Here is a 26,023-nt window from a genome sequence, read left to right on the forward strand (position 1 = left end):
TTAATTGTTAATTTCTAGTGCATTTCAACCAAATTATATCTTGAATTCCTAGATCAGGAAAAGGAAACGAATGTTATGTTATTGCACCATTATACATTTTGAACTTAAAATTAATGTTTACTTGATCGGGTTTTTGTTTGTCATGCTTTCACCACTGCCTGATTCTTAGGCAAATTGGCACTTAAATGATGATCTTTTTGATTATAATAACCATCAAACTGTCAATGAATCCCTGGTGTTTTTGCAATGGTTACTTACTACAGTCAATTTCTAACCTTTATACTAAATGAAACTGGTCTCTGACAGACATCTTAATCTGACTTATATATATTATAAAATGGCTCGGTTTTGGGAAATATCTTTACCCTAATTTTCTAACAATTTTTAAATGATAAGCTCAAAATATCTTTATCCTGACTTACCTCTGTTGGTAATTCGACTAGTTCAAATTGTTCTGTAAGTTCTGGAACAGTACCACTCGCCAAGGCTGTAATTGCTCCTCCAGAAAATACAAGACTATATAATAATGGTTTGTTTTCTGTTAGACTTTCCATGAATGGTTGCCCCTGTAAAATAAATACAAATGCTTCCACTTATAAAATTTTATTTAATTATCATTTGTTTCTATTGCTTTCCATGAATTCTGCAAATACCCGTTTATGTAAGGAACTTAAAATGGTATACATGTATTAATGTTTGATACTATGATATGCAAATATGTGTAATCTATTCCGGTACTGTAAATTCAGAAATTATTGCCAGGTTTTTATTAATGCAAATAATGCAACTGAGTGAGTATTGCAATAATGTGAACTCTCATTCTGATATATAATACATATATCTTTAAGCAGATTTACCTGAAATCGCAATAATTAATCTCGCATTTTTATCCAATTGCAATAATAAATGCACACAATAATTTCTGAATTTGCAGTATTTAATATTTGATGGTACCTAAATAGTATCCTTATTTCATTCTAACTAAAATCAAATTCATAAAAAAAAACTTGTGAAATCCATGAAAATCAGAACCCCAATGAATAATAATAAATCAACAATAACTTGGTTTTCTTTTGATGATGTCTCATTTGCTATTTTGAAGGAAAGCAATTCTACAGACTCATATATTTTCGTTGGTTTCAATTTTCGAGGATTGAGGAAAAATTGTTATTTTCATGGATATTTGATTTCATGGTTTAGCCAAAGTCTGCATACACGCCTATAGAAAATTTAAGATAATTGATGGCAGCTGTAGATTTGTTTTCATTTAACCATGAGTTGGGCATTTATATTCAATTATTTTATTCCGAGCAATAGCGAGTGGTAAAATACAAAAATCTACAGCTGCCATGAATTATTTTGATTCTAATAGGACAAATACAGTAATTTTGTCAACCATGATAGCCCTATACACACGATACTGCTTTGGCTGTTCCATTTTACTAGAAAGTCTAATAATATTAAAAATATTATCTTACTCAATAATAATTTTTAAAAATCACATTTTCACCTAAAATTGTTCTTTTTATCAAATTTAATACATTTTGAGGCCTACAAGAAGCCTGATAACAGTCTGTGTTTACATATGAAGCCAGAAGCATACATATGACGTCATCTTGTTAATTGCCAAAGACACTAACATCATTTCTCTGAATTTTCCTTTTATGAAATTTAACATCAAAATAATTACTGTAATAAAATGATTTGTTTATTTTGTATTAGAATTGAGATAACAGTATTGTATTTGAAGCTTGGCCTACCTAAAACGTGGGTTTTTTCTGTCGCAATTTGAGTTTACCTGGTCATATACATAAGGTAGGCGTAACACGGAACAGCCAATTTTGTGTATTACTGAGTTTGTTCTAAAAGTAGATATACTGTGATTATACTGGTTGACGATATATAGGTTGTCATATTATATTCGAATTATATTTATAAAACTTTACAATTTGTGGTTCACTTATACCAATGAAATCCACGTAAATTGGTATTCGAGGCATAATAATGAATTCACAGTACATGATTTCAAGTTTAAAATGTTATGTCAACTATTCAATCAGATGTTATTATCAATGTACATCCAAATGAGTGACCTTAAATAATAACATGTCAATTAATATGTTTTTCTAAAAATCAGAATGGCATGTCTTTGTTTGTCAACACCTTTAAAGATTTGTTTAACACATTTTACCTCCAAGATAATAACAGAACAAACTAAAGGTTGATAAAAGAAGAAAGAATCATTAGAATTAAAATTAATATTTTAAAGTGATTTCAAAACTATACACTGAATTTCACCACTTGGCAGCAAAATGGGGTGCTCTATCTGGAAAGGAAAATCATTATTGGGAAATTTTCAAACATATATGTATCATTATTTTTGTTAATTAGTTTCCGTTTAAAAGATTTATTTTTAAATATATTATCAATTGAGATGGATTGGAATATTACATGTTTTCAAGATCAAACGTACTCAGCTAACAAAACAAAGTGTACTAATGGAACTGGTAAATAAAACTCATGACCTCAGATGACTACTTTGACATGAAAAGGTTCAACTGTATCAAGTGTGGTGATGGTCTCCTTTTATTTTTACTTTTTACTTACCCTATAATTAACAGCAAATGTGGACACTTGTAATGCCATAGATATAATATATACTGTTGTATTTAATATACTAGGAGAAAATTTCCTTTCTAAATCTACAAATTCATCTTCACTGTCAAAACAAAAATAAAAAACAATTTAATTTAATTATATGCATCTAACTCTATAGCATGAAGCCATTACTGTAAGACAATTCACAAAAGTAAATAGCTATCAAATATCAAATTATAAGCATCTTGATTTCACAAAAAACATCAACACCAAGTCAAACTAAGAAGCAAGTAGACAATATTTTGCAACCTAATTCCAAAATTAGTGTTTGATGCTTCTTTCTTTGATCTAACAAGTCAAAGCCTTAGGTTGCTCTTATGTTACACCACTGTTCCAGATTAGGGGACAGTTAAGTGCTGAACAAACATGATTAACACCACATAATTCTTTGTTTGCCAGTGCCAAGTCGAGAGCCAGGGATTGTCGATTGTTGCTGCTCGCCAGATTTGATTGTTGTTTTTTTTTTGTTTTATCAAATATCAGGCCTTTGGTTTTTGTGTTTGAATTATTCCACCTTTTGAAATGCCAGTTTTTTTTTAGCTTACTATACACTATAGTTTTTTATCATTGATGTACAGTGACCAATAGTTGCTTAAATCCATGTCCTTTAGTCTCTGAAAGATAGTGGTCTCATGTGCAATAATATTACATTGCTTTATTTTCATACTATTTTTCTTATATGTATTTTTAAATAATGGCACAATTAATGTTACCTTGGTGGTGTCAGGGCTTTTGCTCCCTGTACTAAATATACTAAACATGTAAAATGTACTGCAAACTGTAATAACACTGTCAAAAGTGTGTAGAAATTAAATATATTTGGTAAAGGTCTCTCCTTTGATAATGTCTTCAATGGCTGAAAAATAAATATATTAACATTCTTACCAAGTATTCAAATATTAAAGAAATGTACCAGTTATATTAGGAAATTTTTGTGTGTTTATTCCTTAGTTAGTGATAACCATTTTACCACAAGATTTACTCTGCCCAAACATTTCAATGTCCATTTAAATCTATTGTTCAAAGCAATGAAATACAAACTGTGAACATGGCAAAGATTTAACTGTTCCTTCTAAGGCCCCAACCATGAACAAGACCTAACTTCTACTCCAGATAGTCTCTGGTGGAGAGTTGTCTCATTGTCAATCATACCACATCTTCTTTTTGTTTATACTGACATGAAAATAACCTGATATACGATGAAAATGAAAATGAAAATTAAGTGATTAATTTTTTGCATAATAGTTAATATATGCTTAAGGTTTTAATTTTTGAAGACTGTAGTTGTAGAGATGTCATATAAAAGTTAATTAAAATTCCGGTATTCGTACATACACAACTAATTAAAGTCATTATACTGACCTTCAACATAATTATAAAAAGGTGGCCTTAGTGAAAATCAGTTTTGCAAAAATAAATAAAACCATATGATACATGTACATCATATATCAAAATTTATCAGTTTTATACAATTTGAAAGTTACTGAACTTTGACCAAGACATAAAAAGGAAACAACCTATTGAACTAGCAGATGACTATTGCTGAATCTTATAACACATACAAATCTTCGATGTGAATTGAATTACAAACAATGCCAGGTTGGGTTTTTATAACTGATATTTGTACTATATACTAACCTTTGACCTTGATATAAATAAGAAACAGCCAGCTAGCAGCAATCCTTGCATGGTAGCCTGACTATCGCTGAATTTTATACCATCTAAATATAGAACACTCTGGCTGTAGGCTAAGACTAATGCATTCAGTGCTAGGATCTTAAACATCTGTAATGTTGTCACTAACGTACATCTACCTTGCTTGATTATATGGCAAACTGAAAAAAAACATTTGTGTATATACACATACATGTTGGGTAAATGTCAATTAACTCAAGTGTGCCTAAAATAAGTCTTTAATAGATTCTGTGTAATTTATTACAGCTTTTGGAAACTGAGCACAATTAAGAGCTTGAAATATTGTATTTACACCTGTCAGCTGTTGAAGACTGTAAGTTGCCCTCTAAATGTATTTTGGCTTTTTTTTGTATTTGGGTTCCTGTCTCATTTTCATACATGGCACCACACGTCTCCTTTTATTCAAAAGTGCCATCAACGTATGGCAAATTCTAAATTGCTACAAGCCTGTTGACTTTCTGTTTAGATTATTATAAATTTTATGCATTGTGATTTTTTTTGGGGGGGGGGGGGGGGGGGGGGGGGGGGAATTTAAGTCTCTTAAGGTCAAACTATAAAATTAGGGGTTGCTTTTCAGTAAAGAAACAGATTCTAATAGTTTATTTCAACCATTAAACATCCCCATCAACTCTTCAGAGTTCAAACAGTACTAACTTTAGTTGATAAAAATCATAATTATCAGGATATTGTTGTTAACTCTACATGTATGTAAAAGAGGTAAAACTATGCTAGCATCTCTTTATATTACCTACCACATGTAGTTGTTGATAACTTTGATGTGAATGGTGAAGCTATGCTAGCATCTCTCTATATTACCTACCACATGTAGTTGTTGATAATTTGGATGTAAATGGTGAAGCTATGCTAGCATCTCTCTATATTACCTACCACATGTAGTTGTTGATAATTTAGATGTGAATGGTGAAGCTATGCTAGCATCTCTCTTTATTACCTACCACATGTAGTTGTTGATAATTTAGATGTGAATGGTGAAGCTATGCTAGCATCTCTTTATATTACCTACCACATGTAGTTGTTGATAATTTAGATGTGAATGGTGAAGCTATGCTAGCATCTCTCTTTATTACCTACCACATGTAGTTGTTGATAACTTTGATGTGAATGGTGAAGCTATGCTAGCATCTCCTAACTTGACAACTTGAGCTTTCTCATCTTCTTCCAATTCTTTCATCATGTTAGCCAACTTTTTCTGTTAAATTAAACAAGCATAATTTCATTATCGTTTTGCAAGATAGAGTTATAATCCAGTAATATATCACATAAAATTTTCAAAGAGGGGTTACCAAGTAGTCTACAAATTATTTCAGTCTGACAGGTTTTAACTTGTGTTTATTATAAGAAGTATCCCATACAAAAGAGGGGGTTATGAAAGCCATTATTTGTTCCCTTAAATTGCAAAAAAAGTTAATCCTTCAATCTTATCAAAGTTATGTTAAGGGCTGTTTCAGAAATAAATGATATACATGTAGTCGGATGAAAGCAACAATTTTACCCTAATAAGTAAAAAATGTTAATCTAAAAATAAGAAGATGTGGTATCATTGCCAATGAAACAACTCTCCACCAGAGATCAAAGAACATAGACTATAACAACTATAGGCCACTGTACAGCCTTCAACAATGAACAAAACCCATACCGCATAGTAAGCTATAAGGCCCCGAAATGACAAATGTAAAACAATTCAAACGAGAAAATTCAACGCCTGATTTATGTGTGATATACAGCAACAAATGACAACCACTGAATCACAGCATCGTTAACATGATATTATAGATGTTGCTACATCCAATTTTTTTTTACAGATGTTTTTTTGATCTTTTTTACCTGTGTTGGAGCCAAGTTATCTCCCCTTGCAATTGCTCTCTGTTTTGCTACTCTGCCACCTGGTTTTCCTTTCATTGTAGATGGTCCAGCTCTGTCATTCATTGTGTGATTGGCTTCACCATCCTTCAAAATTTAAATACATCCATATTTCATATACACATAAAAGTTTAAAATAAAATGCTCTGCAGGGCGCAGCTTGATACCACCGCAGAGGTCGAACCCTGAAGAGTTGGGGCAAGTATGGACACAACATTCAAGCTTGATACAGCTCTGAATTTGGATTGTGATTAAATATTTGACACAGCATAGGTTTCTGACACAGAATGAATGTGGTCTAAGAACTTAAAAATTTTAAATTGGACATTCACCTATTATGATCCAATATCCAAAATCTAAATACATGGTTAGATTCAGCATATCAAAGACCCCCAAGAATTCAATTTTTGATGAAATCAAACAAAGTTTAATTTTGGACCCTTTTGACCTCAATGTGGACAAAGTTGATAACGGGGCCCAAAAATCAAAAATCTAAATACATGGTTAGATTCAGCATATCAAAGAACCCCATATATTCAATTTTTGTTGAAATCAAACAAAGTTTAATTTTGGACCCTGATTTGGACCAACTTGAAAACTGGGCCCATAATCAAAAATCTAAGTACATGTTTAGATTCAGCATATCAAAGAACCCTAAGAATTCAATTTTTGTTAAAATCAAACTAAGTTTAATTTTGGACCCTTTGGACCTTAATGTAGACCAATTTGAAAACTGAACCAAAAATTAAGAATCTAAATACACGGTTAGATTCGGCATATCAAAGAACCCCAATAATTCAATTTTTGATGAATTCAAACAAAGTTTAATTTTGGACCCTTTGGACCTCAATGTGGACCAATTTAAAAACGGGGCCCAAAATCCAAAAACTCAATACACGGTTAGATTCAGCATATTAAACAACCCCAAGAATTCAAGAATAAAACCCCATTGAAATTGGTCAAGAAATAAGCAATTTATACGAAGTATCTTCTTTTGCACAATACTGTGCAATTAAATATTTCTTGCTATTGCGCAATATTGTGCTATTGGGTATTTCTTGCTATTGCGCAATACTGTGCAATTGAAGATTTCTTGCTATTGCGCAATACTGTGCAATTGAAGATTTCTTGCTATTGTGCAATACTGTGCAATTGAAAATTTCTTGCTATTGCATAATACTTATTATATAATAATTTACACATCCTGTTTGGTGTGTATCTCCTACCATATCATTATTATTTGCTTTTAAATATAAATCAGAAATAACCAACTTAAAATGGAAAATTTTAAAAGAAAAAAAAAAGGAAAAAAAGAAAAAAAAGAAAAAAAAAAAAAAACCCTCCCCTCAAATTTTTTGAACCCCCTTATGATTCATCACCCCCAAACTCAATCCCAGCCTTCCCTTTGTGGTATAGCACCTTGCAGTACAATTTCAGAGAGATCCATACACTTGAACACAAGTTATTGTCTGGAAACTAGAAAAATGTGTTTTTTGGCCCCTTTTTGGCCCCCAATTCCTAAACGTTTTGGGCAATTACCCCCAAACTCAATTCCAGCTTTCCCTTTGTGATATGGAACCTTGTAGTACAATTTCAGAAAGATCCATACACTTTCACACAAGTTATTGTCATGAAACTAGAAAAATGCTTGTTTTTTGCCCCTTTTTTGGCCCCTAGTTCCTAATATTTTGAGGCAATTATCCCCAAAATCAATCCCAGCATTCCCTTTGTGATATGGAACCTTGTGGTACAATGTCAGAGAGATCCATACACTAACACACAAGTTATGTCTGGAAGTTACAAAAACGCTTATTTTTGGCCCCTAATTCCTTAACTGTTGGTACCATAACCCCCAAAATCAATCCTAACCTTCCTTTTGTGGTATTGAACCTTATGGTAAAATTTCAAAGAGATCCATTGACTTAAACTAAAGTTAGAGTGCGAAAAACCATTGTGTCTTGGACGACGCAGGACGATGCCGGACGACGACGACGCCAACGTCATACCAATATACGACCGCAAAAATTTTTGAGGCCGTATAAAAACTATAACTGAACCAAGAATTGCTATTATTATTATCAACATATAAAATTAATAACAAAGTGAAATAACATTTTGTAATTCACTATTAAATATGAAAATGTAATTGTAAAAAGAAAGCATAAATAAATTCATTATAAGAATAGATTGTGTAATATTCAAACATATATTTTGCATGCTTAAACAAATAAGCATTTGGCAAAATCAAATATCCCTTTTCAAATTGCTTAAAAGCCATGATCCTGTACTTTTGGTCAAATGTGTGTAGTGATTTTGTGTCAGGACTTAAAATGCAATATCCTTTCCATTGTGTATATCACAAAAAAATTTCAGTATTGGAAATTGGAAATAGTTATAGAACTGATAGTTAAAACCAATCAAAGAATTCAAATATAGGAAAATTTTCAACAAGTGATTGAACTAAATCATAGTGCACGAGTAAATTATCAGTGTTGTTTGGTCTTGAGCTGAATATTTTTTTTATTTGAATTCTTTGATTAGCTATTCTTTTTATAGCATTGACCAATGACTTTTTATTGGGAATAAAATATAAGTTTTGATGCAACGTTATCGACAAAGTCTTGACAACACCCATTGTTGTATGAAGTCGGATGACTGAAATTATTGGATTTATTTCACATGTGAAATTATCGGTTTTTATTCAATTGTAAAATCACAGTATTTCATTGCAACCAATGTAATGACTTAAAATAAACAATACAATCTTAATAATGATGCAAAATTTAAACAATAATGTTTTGACACAGTAAATTACCTCCTCTGACTTCCTTTTCTTCTTCTCTGGTAACTTTTCTGGGGCATTTGCTAATAATGCAACACCTATAACAAAACAAATCACCATAGTAATAAAAAAAAACTTGCAAAAGGAATCTTCATTTTTAAGATCACAATTGTCATGGCATCTTGAAAATTATATTTGATATGTTTCAAATATTTGTGGTTTCAACTATAAGACAATATTTACAAGTATCTTTCTGTTTAATAAACATTGTAATATTAAAGTCAACAGATATAAAAATCAAAAAAAATTTAAAATAGACTTTACAGATAGGTTATCTTCATATATACAAATAGCTATATACATCAAGCCTGCCTAAAAGTCTATATTTCAGGGCATCAACAGCAAGGATCCTGAAATTTTTTCACACAATTTCGGTCATTTTGATTAAAACATAGTTTGTGCTCAACTTACATACAAATCCATATTTCAGGGCACCTACATCATCTGTTTAAGACTTACCTACATGTGCATGTTTCAGGGCACCTACATCATTTGTACCATCTCCACACATGAGTGTTGTAAAACCCAAACTTTTTAAAGTTGTTATGACAACTTCCTGTAAACAAGAGATATATACATTGTAATTGTGTATATCTATTGATTTGGTTTACTAATAATATCCTTGGTAAACACCAAAATATACCTCCAAGTGCACATGTCAGGGCACCTACATTATTTTTAAAATGCTAAGGTTTGTGTGTACTTAAACTGGTTAAACCCTACCACAGTTTATGCCTGCACTGAGCTAGCTGGACCATGTGTTTGTTGTTGTTTGTCAATTGAATGTCAGTTTTTTCTGAGGAGTAAGGTATTAATGGTTGTTGTGGTCTGTTGTGCTGTCCAATAATTTTGGCAATTCCTGTTATCCTTTTTATGTATCATCAACAATATTTGTTTGGAGTATTTTTGTGTAAAATATAGATTTTATAATATACTTCAGATCTGCTGTCACAAATATAGAACAACAACTTTCTTTGATTTCTATTTAAGTTTATCATCAAAATCTACAAAAACAACATGAATTAAATCTAAACATCAGAATTATGAAAATGTGTCGCAAAATTAATGGGATACATCAAACCATACTTAAAATAATGGACATGTACCCCATTTAAATATTTCGTATTCACAAAAAATTTCCTATCATAGTCTTTTGGTCTGTCTACATCAACATTATCCTTGTTTCAAAGTTACCTTCACAGGGTAGCATATATATATCTTATGTATGATTAAATGGGTCCTTGAATTCTCTAGGACCACTAATAATCAAGATACTGTAAATTCAGAAATTATTGTGTGCATTTATTATTGTAACTTTTGAAGAATGAACAAAAATGCAAGTTTAATTATTGTGATTTTAGGAAAAGCTACATAAAGATACTTAATCAGATATCAGAATGCAAGTTCTTATTTTTGCAATACTAAATGATTTGCATTATTCATATTAATAAAAACCTCGAATTAATATTTGAATTTACAGTAAAGTAAAAGGTTGGTGCTTATAACTGTGTACCTCCCCTTATTTTGTGCTCTAAACCTAACATATTTGTATCAATTGTTGTAACCGCAAACTTATTTAATCAAATTATATGACAGAATCAATCTTTATCGTATTAATCATTGTCATTTTTTCACTGACATATTGTAAATGCCAATGTCTTCTGTTAAAGATGCAGGTATAACACTGGAAAATTGTCACTGTGAAAACACAATACTTTCAGTATTGTGATAACAGAACAAAATAAAATGCTTCGCTGAGCGCAGCTGGATACAACCGCAGAGGTCCAACCCTGAACAGTTGGGGCAAAAATGGACGCAATATTCGCGCTGAATTTGGATTGTTATTAAATATTTGACACATAAAAGGTTTCTGACACAGAATAACTGTAGTCAAAGAACTTAGAATTGGTTATATGATTTGAATTTATAATCAATTTTTTGCTTTCGTGCAATATACTTTGCTGTTGCGTGTTTCCCTCAAGATATGGTCATAATCTCAATTCAAATTTCCAATGCAGTTTGCAACCATAATTACCCATTCAAATTTACCATAGTGCTAACTTAATCTATTTTATAATAGAATTTAAAATATGGTGTCAAATCTTTCACAAAAAAAAAAATTACCCCCCCCCCCCCCTTTTTTTTTCTTTTGTGCAATACACTATGCTGTTGCGTATTTCCCTCAAGATATGGTCATAATCTCAATTCAAATTTACAATGGAGCTTGCAACCATAATTACCCATTTAAATTTACCATAGTGCTAACTTAATCTATTTTATAATAGAATTTAAAATATGGTGTCAAATCTTTCATATGGATTTTTTGTAAAAAAAAAAAAAGATGCAACGTTTGCAGATACTTTTACTGGTCTTCCTTTATAAATTTACATTTCTTTAAACATAATTTAAAAGCAGTGTAAGGGAGGTAATCAAAACGTATTTGGATTACCTCCCTTACACTGCTTTTAAATTGTCTTAATTGTTCATTAACCATTACTTTAAACATAATTTAATAGCAGTGTAAGGGAGGTAATTCAAATGAAGTATTTGAATTACCTCCCTTACACTGCTTTATATTATGTATTGTACTAAAGTATATGTCCATTAACCAGGACACCCTTGTTTTTCCCCCTTTTTTGCCCCTAATTCCTAAACGGTTTGAGCCATAACCCCCCAAAGCAAATCCTAACCATCCACACCGTTCCACAAGTTATTGTCTGGACTGACAGACAGATAGATGGATGGACGGACAGACACAGGTAAAACAGTATACAACCACTTTTTAAAGTGGGGGTATAATAAAAATACAATAACATAATGACTTTAAGCTTATAATCATAAGAAAGGGAACCCAAACACACGCATATTTTGTTGGCCCAATACATCAAATTGTCCTTAAAACCAGCTATACGTAAAGGCTTTCTGATATCCAAACTTCCACATTGTTTACAATCTGGATATATTTGGGTTTAATCGAACAGTTCTAATTATAATGTATACTGATCTATTCTGATTAAAAATAACAATTCTTGATAATCTTTCAAATACATCACCTTTTGTTTGGGAGCAACTCTGGCAAACACTCGAACATTTGGCAACAATATCTTCATCAATTTGGGATCCTCAGTTTGTAAATAGGTGATTGCCTATGGAAAAGATAAATAAAATATGTTAAACCTAAATAATTAGTATATAATTCTAATTTTCTTAACCTTATGTAAGATGTATGATGGTCTGAAGAATACATCAATGTACATTCTAAAACAACTGAACAAATTTTTTTTCAGAACTAAACTTGAAAACTATTATAGAACTAGTATTCCTGTAAAGTTTCAGAATTTAAAGTGAAAAGTATAATAGAACTAGCATTCCTGTAAAGTTTCAGAATTTAAAGTGAAAAGTATAATAGAACTAGCATTCCTGTAAAGTTTCAGAATTTAAAGTGAAAAGTATAATAGAACTAGCATTCCTGTAAAGTTTCAGAATTTAAAGTGAAAAGTATAATAGAACTAGCATTCCTGTAAAGTTTCAGAATTTAAAGTGAAAAGTATAATAGAACTAGCATTCCTGTAAAGTTTCAGAATTTAAAGTGAAAAGTATAATAGAACTAGCATTCCTGTAAAGTTTCAGAATTTAAAGTGAAAAGTATAATAGAACTAGCATTCCTGTAAAGTTTCAGAATTTAAATCATTCTCTAAAAAATTTTGTTATTTATCTGAATATTAGTAAGCCAAACAAATGTTAAGATAATTTAATGACATTTGGAATACATTTAGTAATTGTATATCATAACCATGCTATTAGAGCAATCATTTGTATTGACTGTATAAACATTTGCAATAAACAGCCACTGTCCATATTTTAGTCCGCATTAAGACTTGCTTAACTTGTAACGTTAGTTTCATTAGGATTTCTTTAAGACAATACAAAGGAATACAGGTTTTTTGAATTTTCACATCAGCTTCATTCCTAAAAAACTACGATTTTAAACGTTCAATGAAATACAAATTTTCTAAAAGCTTGTATGCAGACTGGCAAAACCTCCAGAACAAATATCCATGAAAATACATTATTTTCTCAATCCAAGAAAAATTTACGAATCCGAAGCACTTTTGTTAAAGTTTTCTAAAGTTATATTTCAATTGTCTTATTTGTTTTGAGCTCCATTGTTTGTGATTTCAAAAGACTTAATTTAACCATATGGATATGTAAACTGGAGTAAATCAGGTGTTTATTGAATTATCTCCCTTTACAAATAAACATTGATGACCTTACCTCCCCTGTTAAACACAAATCATACTTCTCAATTACATCTTTCCTGATATTCTTGGAATTTAGTGGTATGATGATTTTGTCATTTATAGACTGCCAATGCCAAGAAGAATCTGACAAAAAATTTACATACCGGTTATATTTGATTAAGAATATTAGGTTTTGTAGGTTCTAATTCTCTTTCTCATATTGATAGGGGTTAGAAACTAGAGGCTCTCAAGAGCCTGTGTCGCTCACCTGATTCTACTTTGGTTTTGGAAATCATGTAAAAATAGATTAAAATCATAACAGATACCCTAATAATGAGTGAGGCCAAATTTGGTTTAATATTGGTCCTGTAATTTAACAAGAGTGCACACGCTGAAATGTCTCCCCTTCTTTACTAATCATTGATATTATGTTGATAGTCCTAAATATAAAGCTTTCTTACAACTGTCACATAAACTTAACATTAACCAAGAAAACTAAACATTGACCAATGAACCATGGAAATGAGGTCAATGTCAGATGAACCATGCCAGGCAGGCATGTACAGCTAACAATTCTTCCATACAACAAATATAGTTGACCTATTGCTTATAGTTTAAGAAAAACAGACCAAAACACAAAAACTTAACACTGAGCAATGAACTATGAAAATGAGGTCAAGGTCAAATAAAAACTGCGCGACTGACATAAAGACCATAAAATATTTCCATACACCAAATATAGTTGACCTATTGCATATAGTATTAGAAAAAAAGACCAAAACTCAAAATCTTAACTTTGACCACTGAACCATGAAAATGAGGTCAAGGTCAAATGACACCTGCCAGCTAGACATGTACACCTTACAATCATTCCATACACCAAATATAGTTGACCTATTGCTTAAAGTGTAAGAAAAACAGACCAAAACACAAAAACGTAACATAAGCAATGAACCATGAAAATGAGGTCAAGGTCAAATAAAATCTGCCAGACTGACATGTACATCATTAAATATTTCCATACACCAAATATAGTTGACCTACTGCATACAGTATTAGGAAAACAGACCAAAACACAAAAACTTAACATTTAACAATGAACCTTGAAAATGAGGTCAAGGTCAAATAAAACATGCCAGACTGACATGTATATCGTAAAATATTTCCATACACTAAATATAGTTGACCTACTGCATACAGTATTAGAAAAACAAACCAAAACACAAAAACTTAACATTGAGCAATGAACCGTGAAAATGAGGTCAAGGTCAAATAAAGCTTGCCAGACTGACATGAACATCGTAAAATATTTCCATACACCAAATACAGTTGACCTATTGCATACAGTATTAGAAAAACAGACCAAAAAACAAAAACTAAACTATGACCACTGAACCATGAAAATGAGGTCAAGGTCAGATGACACCTGCCAGTTAGACATGTACCCCTTACTATCATTACATACACCAAATATAGTAGATCTATTGCTTATAGTATCTCAGATATGGACTTGACCACGAAAACTTAACCTTGTTCACTGATCCATGAAATGAGGTCGAGGTCAAGTGAAAACTGTCTGACGGGCATGAGGACCTTGCAAGGTACGCACATACCAAATATAGTTATCCTATTACTTATAATAAGAGAGAATTTAACATTCCAAAAAATCTGAACTTTTTTTTCAAGTAGTCGCTGAACCATGAAAATGAGGTCAAGGACATTGGACATGTAACTGACGGAAACTTCGTAACATGAGGCATCTATATACAAAGTATGAAGCATCCAGGTCTTCCATCTTCTAAAATATAAAGCTTTTAAGAAGTTAGCTAACGCAGCCGCCGTAGCCGCCGCCGCCGGATCACTATCCCTATGTCGAGCTTTCTGCGACAAAAGTCGCAAGCTCGACAATAAAAAAAACTGGTGGCCATCTTAAAGAGTAAATAGGCAACAAAGTAGCAACACTTAATCAGCACCTCATAAGAAACATTTATGCCATGTTTTGGTTTCATTCCATTCAGTGCACCTCTAGAAGAAGCATTTGTATGTATTTCCCATAGGGTCTTATGTTAAAGGAAGTCCCCCCATTGGCGGCCATCATGGATGAAGGATCAGCTTCAAAGTAACAAAACTTAGTCAGCACCTCATAAGGAACATTCATGCCATGTTTGGTTTCAATCCATTCAGTATGTGGTTCTCTAAAAGAGGACATTTGTATGTATTGTCCATAGGGTCCTTTGTTAAACATTGTCCACATCTGGCAGCCATCATGGATGAAGGATCAGCTTCAAAGTAACAACACTAAGTCAGCACCTCAAAAGGAACATGCATGCCATGTTTGGTTTCATTCCATTCAATGGTTCTCTAAAAGAAAACATTTGTACGTCTTTCTCATAGGGTCCTATGTTAAACTAAGTCCTCCGCTGGCGGCCATCTTAGATAATGGATCGGCTTCATAGTAACAACACTTGGTCAGCACCTCATAAGAAACATTCATGCCATGTTTGGTTTCATTGCATTCAGTGGTTCTCTAAAAGAAGACATGTGTATGTATTTCCCATAGGGTCCTATGTTAAACTAAGTCCCCCGCTGGCTGCCATCTTGGATGATGGATCAGTTTCAAAGTAACAACACTTAGTCAGCACCTCATAAGGAACATTCTTGCCATGTTTGGTTTCATTCCATTCAGTGGTTCTCTAAAATAAGACGTTTGTATGTATTTCCCATAGGGTCCCAAGTTAAACTAAGTCCCCAGCTGGCAGCCATCTTGGATTATGGATCGGCTTCAAAGTAACAACACTCGGTCAGCACCTCATAAGAAACATTCATGCCATGTTTGGTTTCATTCCATTCAGTGGTTCTCTAAAAGAAGACATTTGTATGCATTTCCCATAGGGTCCTATGTGAAACTAAGTCCCCTGCTGGCGGCAGGGATGGGGTAATCATAATCTGTAATCGTAATCGATTGTAATTGATTACATTTTTTCCAGTAATCGACAGTAATCTGTAATCGAAGATTTTTTCAATTACATGTAATCGTAATTTAATCGATTACAGCAAAAATTTTGATGTAATCATCAATTACTTTTCGATTACATTTCGATTACTTTAGTAAAATAGTTTGATGAAATATAAACTATTTTAAATGAAAATATGTATGTATTTAGCACTTTATAGTACAGATAAAATAGAATGTATTGATAAGACTCCAGGGTTTATCAAATGCCTTATTTCTATCTATTGTCTCAAGCTGCATTATGATCAACCAGATCCCCTACCAAATGTTACTTTATATCTAGGTTTTGAAACAAATGGATTTATATGCTTGTCAATAATTCAAGACCTTTTATATTAAAATAAGAAAATAGATTTGAAATAAGAAAATATATTTAGAATAAGAAATGAGTCTTAAGTTAAAGTTAAAGTGGTAGGCTTATTTGTATTAAAATTCCTTAAATCATAATTTTCAATAAGAGTTGGAATTTTAGCTTAGAATAGACAATCAGTTGATTCCTTATAATGTTATGATATCAAAATTAAGAAAGTACACAAAATCCTTTTGACAATGAACCAATGGCTATGCATTTAAATTCTTTTTTTTCAGAAATAGATGCATGTATCCCATTTTGACACTGTAAATATATATTGTTTATAATTTGATTAGAGAATAAAAAAAAAACTTCTTGTCTTTACTAATCAGATGATCAAAGACTTCTAATCAATAAGATGGAGACTGCTTTCATTTCAATTATGTCTAATTAAGAGGGAGATTTACATTATTTTGCCCCAGGTTATAATTGTACTCCATTGACAGTTTTATATCCTGTAATAAGGATTAATTCATGCATGTCATACTTTGATCTTTATAAAAATTACCTGAACTAATTAATTATTCTATTTATTTTTTTCAGAGGAAACTTCCAAAATTTTAATTAGCTATGTTAAAATATACCTGTTTTTAATGAGTAAAACAAAAAAGCTACCCTGAGTTAGTTTGACAGCAAAATTTTTGAACAAAACTACAATATAAATAAATGATTGATGCAATGCGAATATGTCATCTCTCATTCATGTTGAAAGCCAAAATTTCAAGAACTTTTGAATATTTCTTATCCTCAGTAAGAGATTCCATCTAAAAAACAACTGTCAACTTAAAATTTGGAAACAATGCTTTAAAAGTTGTTTAAGTAAACTTCTAAATTTCCACTATACAAACGTTGAGCAACATAATTGTGTTTAACTTACTTTATTATTTTTGGTTATTTTGTAGCATGTAATTGACAGTAATCGAAAAGTAATGTAATTACTTTTGATAAAGTAATCGATTATATACAAAAATCAGAGTAATCGATTGTTAATCGATTGCACAAAAATCCTTCATGTAATCGATTATTAATCGATTATATTTGTCAGTAATCGTGCCCATCCCTGGCTGGCGGCCATCTTGGATGATGGATCCGCTACAAAGTAACAACACTCGGTCAGCACCTCATAAGAAACATTCATGCCATGTTTAGTTTCATTCCATTCAGTGGTTCTCTAAAAGAAGACATTTGTATGCATTTCCCATAGGGTCCTATGTTAAACTAAGTCCCCCGCTGGCGGCCATCTTGGATGATGGATCCGCTACAAAGTAACAACACTTGGTCAGCACCTCATAAGGAACATTCATGCCATGTTTGGTTTCATTCCGTTCAGTGGTTCTCTAGAAGAAGTTCAAAATGTAAAAAGTTAACGCCGACGCCGGACGACGACGCCGGACGACAGACGCCAAGTGATGAGAAAAGCTCACTTGGCCCTTCGGGCCAGGTGAGCTAAAAATGTAATATATCTGGTTTACCTTGCTGCACCTTTTTATTGTATTTACTATATTCATGAAATGAAATAAATCCTGTGTCAGACATTGTTACATTTCAAAACTATTATGAATCTGACGATTATTATCAAAATAATACAAAAATATGTTATGACTGGTTGGAAACATCCTCAAATATTGGGCCTTATCACAGCTGTTTCAAAAAGTCCTAAACTCTCTTTGGCAAATATAATAATGGTTTGTGTGTGTATCTTGTTTTGATTTACAACACAATAAATATTCATCGTGAGATGAGTAATATTACTTTATAAGATTGACCTAATTGGACCTGACAAAATGCTATGTAACTGAGCAATGTTCTATTAGGAAAAAGTAATCTGGGAGAAATCAATGTAATAATTTACCTTGTATTGAATATAAAATTACCAGTTATGTACTGGTTTAAACCATGCCTGAATAGATTCACATTTTGCAATGCCAGTGCCATTTATAGCATACTATATGGTATTGGTTTTGCTCATTGTTAAAGGCTGTAGGATGTTGTTTACATCCTCGTTATTTCTTCTCTGGTGGATACTTGTCTCATGGGCAATCTTACCACATCTCCTTATTTTCTGACTGAACATGCAAATTTAATGCAGTAATAAAACCATCAAAAATTGTATACCCTTACTACAAACCTTTATCATTTGGATGTGTCAGGATCAGTGTGGTTTTCTCTGTAAATTTAAGCTTCTTTGCCACATGACAAGCAGTTAAAGGGTTATCTCCAGTAATCATGGTTACCTATCAACAATGATATACTATGTTACAATTGATCTATTTTGATAATTTATCCTGCAATTGACCTTTCTACTATACTAATACAGGTGTAGAGATAACATGAAGCGATATACGTATACTAGACGTATATAGTCTCCTGGTGTCCTGCTTCTGTTGCGAACGAACGGTTATGTCAAATTACTGTTTATGTAACAGTTCAATTTGGGGTCCTCATTGCAATCCACATTTAAGTCGTGTCGATTTCTTTCAAAAACAAATTCAACGATTGGGATGGAAAAAAATGTACAAAATTAATTGCAGGATGAAGACAATAACTGTTTAGTGTCTTTAAATATCAGCTGTATTTGTACTTGGCTCGAAACAGGAGTAATAGCTCGCTCAAGCTCGCATTACACCTGTTTCTTAGCCTCGTACAAATACAGCTGATATTTAAAGACACTAAACAGTTATTGTCTATGTATACTTTCATAAACAAACTGACTTTCAGATATCTTGATGCAATTGATTTATTCAAATATGTATGGATAAGATTTTTCCTATCTGTAATAAGACTTTCTTTATCACTTGCTATTATGTTTAAATTTGTGTCACCAGATAGAAACTTATTTAAATTTGGAACACTGGGTTTCAGAAAGAATTTTTTACAAAATCTTAAAATCATATTTTGAAATATTCAATGCATGCACTTTGTATTTTAGTATAAGTATCTTACAACACCAGTGTATTTCATTGCAGGTTTTTATTGCACAAACAAACTGCAATATAATTGCGACACTTGACCGGAAACTCTGCGACACTTGAACTATTGACATCATACAACAATCACTTTTCGTTTGTGGCATCAGACAATTTCTATTGTGACGTCAAAATTTTAAGGGGACCATTATGATGTCCAGTAATGGCGGACAAATAGCGATAAGGTGTTTTCCTACAGTACAGACAAGGTGACTGATCCATAAATACACTTTTGCTGGAGATTTTTTACAGTGAATGCTGGCATTCTTATTTCTCAGTGTATATTCAATAGATGCTATATGACAAGGTAGAAAATCAATGTGTTATCCTCATTAATCATTTTCAAAGTGATTCACTTAAAAAGATTGATTTTTACTGAATCACTATGATTGTACTTTATACAGATTTTATCAACTTACATAATGAGAAGCATTAATGATCTCTTTAATAACAGACTTGGAATCAGCTTTGTATGGACAGGAAATTATCACAAAGCCACAGAATGTCAAATCACATTCAATGGTTGATCTTGTCTGATCTCTGACCTACAACAGAAACAGTTTGACAATATTCCAATCATGAAGCATGAAAATCATTGTACTTTTTATATTCCATTAAAGTAAATATGAAACATGGTTTCTGAAGACAAATAACAGGTCTGCAGTACATACAATATTGGATCTAATCTTTATAAGCAGTTCAAGCATCAGAACATTTGTATATTAAGAGCAGAAATATGTTGAATGAAAAATGATTCAGCAATTCATTTCATTTGATCAAATTGGTGACTGGTCTTTTCAAGTGAACAGCAAAGATGTATTCTTTTTGTCTCACCATCACGGTGGTAAAATCAGATAAATGCATATGTTCTCTGAAAAACATTAAAAATGTAACACAAAATATAAAAGTTGCTACTTGATAAAAAAAAGTGTTTCTTTATTCTGTAACAACACTTAAAGATAAACATAATAATCAATTCATTTTAGTGGTTAAGATTTCAGAAACAATATTTTCTTCATTTTTATGGATGTGTTTTCATCCTTCTACCTCATATAAATATTTCGTAATCAAGAAAACATTGTATTCCTATCTTTTAGCATATTCGACGGAGGTCCTTCAAATATAGCTGGAAGCCTTTTACCTGTTGATGAGACAGAACTCCAAGTTTCTTATATCCCAAAGCTAGAACTCTGGCCCCTCTTCTTGACATCTCTAAGTACACTTCTTCATAGTCAGCTGGACAATTCTTGAACTGCAACGTAAAACAATAACACAGTGAAATTTTTCACGTGCTTACTGATCATGATTGAATTTTATGTTAAAAGACTAGAAGATTAAGTTTTTACTACTGGTAACACAAAACCTAAACATTATCAATGAACTAAGAAAATGAGGTCAAGGTCAAATGAACCTTGCCAGACAGACATATACACCTAATAATTAATCCATACCCCAAATGTAGTTGATCTTTTGTTTTTTGTATCCAAGAAATAGACCAAATTACAAAAACTTTATGTAGCGAAAATGTGGTCATGATCAGATAAACCCTGCCAGATGGACATGTAAACCTGACAAGCTTTCCATACACCAAATATAGTTGACTTATTGCTTATAGTAAAGGGAAATGGACTTAACCAAGACAACTTAACATTGACCAGTGAACCATGAAATTGAGGTTCAGGTCAGATGAACACTGCCACCTGTACATCTTACAAGCATTTTATTCTTATTGCATTACACCATCAATGCACCCTTTAACACTATCAAAACAAAAGTCGAAAACCAAATATTTACCATTGACTGAAGAGTTTCTGGAGCTCCTTTTACCACTCCTAAATATTCTGTTTCACTACTGCCTGCTGGAGTGTGTCCTGCTATTACAGACATTCTTTTTAAAGCACTAGCAAAGTGAAATCTTTGGTAGATCTTAAGACCATGTGTCTTTTTCTTCTGAGGAACAACAGTCTCTCCTGAAAAAATATTTAAATATTAGTACATTAACTAGAAATTGATTAAAAGATGCAAGCTTTCAACTTTCCCAAAACATCTGTAGAGCAAACATGTGTTCAGTGGTTGTTTTTGGTTGCTTTCTGTCAAATTAGTTTTTCACATTTATTATTTTAGCATAAATCAATTCATTGATTTTCTCATTTGAATTGTGAAACATTTTGTTATGTCAGGCCCTTGTATAGCTTACTATCCAGTTTGGGTTTTACTCTAGTTTATAACAATATATTGAAATAATATAATAATATAAGGTAAACATATTATCATTCTTTATATTATATTCTTAAGGGTTTTTACTGCTTTATGTTAGATACTAAAAAATTGGTGTATCAGTTTTATTTTTATGATGTGATGCAACGAATCTGATAAACAAAAGTAGATGTTTGATATATATCAATGAAACAGCAGGTCAACACCACAAAAAAACAACAAAGTGATAACTGTTGACACTTAAAAATCTCGATAATTGTCCTAGAAGGAACACATGCAGATGCAATTGTATTCTGTTATTCATTCCATTTATCAGGGAAGCAATTTTTGAACCTGTTAATATTTTTACTGAATGCAAGTAAAACTGCAAATATTATAGATTTCAAATTAGATTAAATTCTACCATGGAATCATTAAGTTTTCTATCTTTAAAGTAGTGGCAAAGCAATATTTATAAGAAAAATGACTTGATTCCATTTTATTCAAAATAAAAAAAAAACACCCAGGAAACTCACCTTTCGTTAAGTTCCATTCAACAGATTTCTGAGTGGCCTTTTCCAAAGGATCACACAAGAAACTCACCTTTTGTTAAGTTCCATTCAACAGATTTCAGTGTGGCCTTTTCCAAAGGATCACCAACAAGTTCATCATCTAGTACCAGCAGACTATGACAGGTAGCCATTACATGAATTGTTTCTAACGGTGCTTCACTGGCAGGCATTATCTCTGTTCCACTGTAAATATATGAAAATAAACATGCCATTAGCTGACACATAAACCATTTCATTCTGATATAGAAGTTTTGTTTCAATACTTATTTTATTTTGGGAATGCATAGACTTTGTCTTATTGATGATACTGTGAATTCATGGTTATAAGTGAGGTAATTGTTTTCATTGAATTCTTGGTTATAGGTTTTCCAACAATTTTAGTGTTAAAAAACATACAATTTCCCAATAGGCTTGTATGCAGATTTTGACAAACCATGAAATCAAGTATCCACGAAAATATATGATTTCCGTAATCCATGTAAATATATAAACATTTCTTAAATCCATGAAATAAATGAATTGACAATATTTTCTTTCATTATAATGAATTACAGTAGTTCTAAGTTATTAAGGATGTTTGCTACTCTTGTTTTGGATTTTTTTGTCAGATATTCAGAATCATCTAGTTTTATACATGTAGTGCCAATAAAAATTTTGCCCACTAACCCCTTCTTTTCTTTTCATAATTTTATTGCATATAGTTTAAAAAGCCATTTTTGAAAATCATATAAAACCGTTGTTATAATTAAATAGTTTTTGAAAGAAAAAGGTGCAAATGTTAAATGTATAAAAAATCTAGAGAGGATCCTTTCCCGCCAAATTTTCAATTGATAATATCTCAAAAACAAGGACACAGACTTTTTCTACTTTTTAAGTTCCGTTATTTATATACTATCAGTTTCTAACAGTCTTTTGAAAAGCTTGTTATTTTGAAACAGAGGAGCTAAGGTCATTAAAGCAATTGTTCTCATCATAAATCTTTCAAAGATATTTGTACACTTACTTGATACCGGCGACACCTTCCACGACTAAATTATCAGCTGTCAGTGTTCCTGTCTTATCAAAGCAACATATATCAACTTTTCCTGCAAATGGTATCCTAAAAGGCTCTGTACAGAATACATCTGTGAAGATATAAAAAATTATATATCATGGAGTCAGTAAGTCAACAATGAGTTGAATTTAGAAGAATACAATAAAATTAATATAAAACATGCTAATTTAACTAATTTAAAAGAAGAGATCATGGCTTTAATCTTTTTAATTGCATCAGAATACAGATTTTTCATTTGTATTTTTATTTGTTTGTCTTTTTCTATTGACTGTAGTATTCTGTTCCTTTTCAACTAATGTTTTTTATTGCCAACTTGGTATCTTTTTACTTTCCTTATAACGAGTAAGAAATCTATTAATTCTTTTGGTTAATGAATTTGAAGAAAGGATTCACAACATCTGCCTAAAATAAAATATTGTAGAACTGATAGTTTCTTCTAAACAAGAAAGATTACTCAGTAGTGGCGGATCCAGGGAGGGGGTTCCTGGGGGTTGGAACCCCCCTTTTTGGTTGACAATCAATGCTTTTGAATGGGGACATATTGTTGGAACCCCCCTTTTATCCTGGGTTAGAAATGAGGTACAGAATGAATAGGTATTACTACAGGAGGACAAGAAAAAGAAAGGTTTGACCTGTCAAGAGAAGCTTTTGCTTATTAGAGGTGACCCTTATAGCAGGTTTAAAACAGATGTTTGACTGTTGGGTTTATTAAGCCTGTGCAACAGTGACTGATATTGATATTGTTATAGATGGCTGATACAGAAAGATTGCCATTGATTGTATTACACAAAAACAAAACAATTGCCATTGATTGTATAACATATAAACAGAACGATTGCCATTGATTGTATTACACATGAACAGAATGATTGCCATTTATTGTATTACACATAAATAGAACAATTGATATTGATTGTATTGCACAAAAACAAAACGATTGCCAATGATTGTATTAGACATAAACAGAACGATTGCCATTGATTGTATTACACATAAACAGAATGAATGTCATTGATTGTATTAAACATAAACAGAAGAAATGCCATTGATTGTATTAGACATAAACAGAACGATTGCCATTGATTGTATTACACATAAACAAAACAATTGCCATTGATTGTATTACACATAAACAGAATGATTGCCATTGATTGTATTACACATAAAATTCACATGTATTTACAACTACTATAAAATATATAATAGATATGCATATGTGTACTTACATAACTTTGTTAATGCTAGTAAACTTGTATTGACAGCTAATGATAATTCTATTGGTAATTCTGGAGGGACAACTGATGTCAGAATTAATGTGCATTCTAAAAACAATTTGTAGCGATTTCTCTTTGGATCCTCTGAACCTGTAAAAACAAGAAATTACATATGATAAGACTTCCCTATCCCTTTATCATCTCAGGTCTTAACTAAATCAAATTTTACAGTAGATGACAACAAAGGTGTTAAAACTGATGATTATTTGAATCGAACTTAAAAAAATCTACTATAGCTTAGCTTGCAAAACAAGAACATTATTTTTTTCATCATAAAAACTGCATAAAACAGTCCAACAAGTTACAAAATGTAATTTTTTTTTCTTTTCTTAAGAATTCTACTTATTTTGATTTCTTATACCTCTGCCTTTATATATATCTTTTTTCTTGTTTTAAACATAAACTAGATATACGTATCTTAGTTACCTTTGATCCAAACATACGATGCTGCAGAGATGGCAAAAATGAGCAGAAACAGAATAAATGCAAAAGTCTCTAAACTGTTAGCTGTAACTCGTTTCACACCAAACAAAATAGTTCTGAGTAACCTCCCTTGAGATGTGCTAAAACTGTGGCGAATAACATAGGCAATACATCCATTATCACTAGCTATAAGAAAAAGTAAAAAAGTTATATATGCTACTGTTTAAGTACATGATTCATAATTGCCAACTATTTGTAGAACTCTGGTAGGTAATGATTTAAATGATGGGTCAATGTGTAGAACATCTATTTTAGAAGATCATTGTGTTCCTTTCAGATCATTTAATGTTTTTAGTGTGTTTATATAACATTTTATTTTTTTTTTTAATGGCTAACAGGTAAAGCTAAACAAGATTTGGCTTGAATAAAGCCAATTTAATTCTATTATGTCACGAAAATACTAAAAGTCTGAGATTTATTTTTAAAAAGCTGCCCCCATTTTACCTTGTGGTGTATATTTACCTTTGAGACCTGCCCCTGTGTTACCTTGTGGTGTATATTTACCTTTGAGACCTGCCCCTGTTTTACCTTGTGGTGTATATTTACCTTTCAGACCTGCCCGTGTTTTACCTTGTGGTGTATGTTTACCTTTCAGACCTGCCCCTGTTTTACCTTGTGGTGTATATTTACCTTTCAGACCTGCCCCTGTTTTACTTGGTGGTGTATATTTACCTTTGAGACCTGCCCCTGTTTTACTTGGTGGTGTATATTTACCTTTGAGACCTGCCCCTGTTTTACCTTGTCGTGTATATTTACCTTTCAGACCTGCCCCTGTTTTACTTGGTGGTGTATATTT

At 31.8% G+C, this 26,023-nt stretch overlaps 1 protein-coding gene across 1 annotated transcript in view; it reads right to left on the minus strand.

Annotated features, from left to right (window-relative positions):
* LOC127729586 (endoplasmic reticulum transmembrane helix translocase-like) overlaps nucleotides 1-26,023 on the minus strand; it is a 50,294-nt gene that overhangs the window by 2,405 nt on the left and 21,866 nt on the right. Inside the window, exons 8-25 of the mRNA XM_052237402.1 lie at nucleotides 25,171-25,353; nucleotides 24,697-24,834; nucleotides 23,420-23,540; nucleotides 22,448-22,599; nucleotides 21,443-21,618; nucleotides 20,790-20,900; nucleotides 20,068-20,193; nucleotides 18,811-18,916; nucleotides 13,352-13,461; nucleotides 12,130-12,222; nucleotides 9,536-9,632; nucleotides 9,050-9,114; nucleotides 6,199-6,321; nucleotides 5,446-5,563; nucleotides 4,297-4,493; nucleotides 3,372-3,514; nucleotides 2,608-2,719; nucleotides 423-566 (exon numbers count right to left, since the gene is read on the minus strand). Coding sequence (XP_052093362.1) covers nucleotides 423-566; nucleotides 2,608-2,719; nucleotides 3,372-3,514; nucleotides 4,297-4,493; nucleotides 5,446-5,563; nucleotides 6,199-6,321; nucleotides 9,050-9,114; nucleotides 9,536-9,632; nucleotides 12,130-12,222; nucleotides 13,352-13,461; nucleotides 18,811-18,916; nucleotides 20,068-20,193; nucleotides 20,790-20,900; nucleotides 21,443-21,618; nucleotides 22,448-22,599; nucleotides 23,420-23,540; nucleotides 24,697-24,834; nucleotides 25,171-25,353 — 2,315 coding nt within the window. The remainder of the gene's footprint in view (nucleotides 1-422; nucleotides 567-2,607; nucleotides 2,720-3,371; nucleotides 3,515-4,296; nucleotides 4,494-5,445; nucleotides 5,564-6,198; nucleotides 6,322-9,049; nucleotides 9,115-9,535; nucleotides 9,633-12,129; nucleotides 12,223-13,351; nucleotides 13,462-18,810; nucleotides 18,917-20,067; nucleotides 20,194-20,789; nucleotides 20,901-21,442; nucleotides 21,619-22,447; nucleotides 22,600-23,419; nucleotides 23,541-24,696; nucleotides 24,835-25,170; nucleotides 25,354-26,023) is intronic.

Source organism: Mytilus californianus, unplaced genomic scaffold, assembly GCF_021869535.1.
Source record: "Mytilus californianus isolate M0D057914Y unplaced genomic scaffold, xbMytCali1.0.p SCAF_2, whole genome shotgun sequence".
Classification (NCBI taxonomy): domain Eukaryota; kingdom Metazoa; phylum Mollusca; class Bivalvia; order Mytilida; family Mytilidae; genus Mytilus; species Mytilus californianus.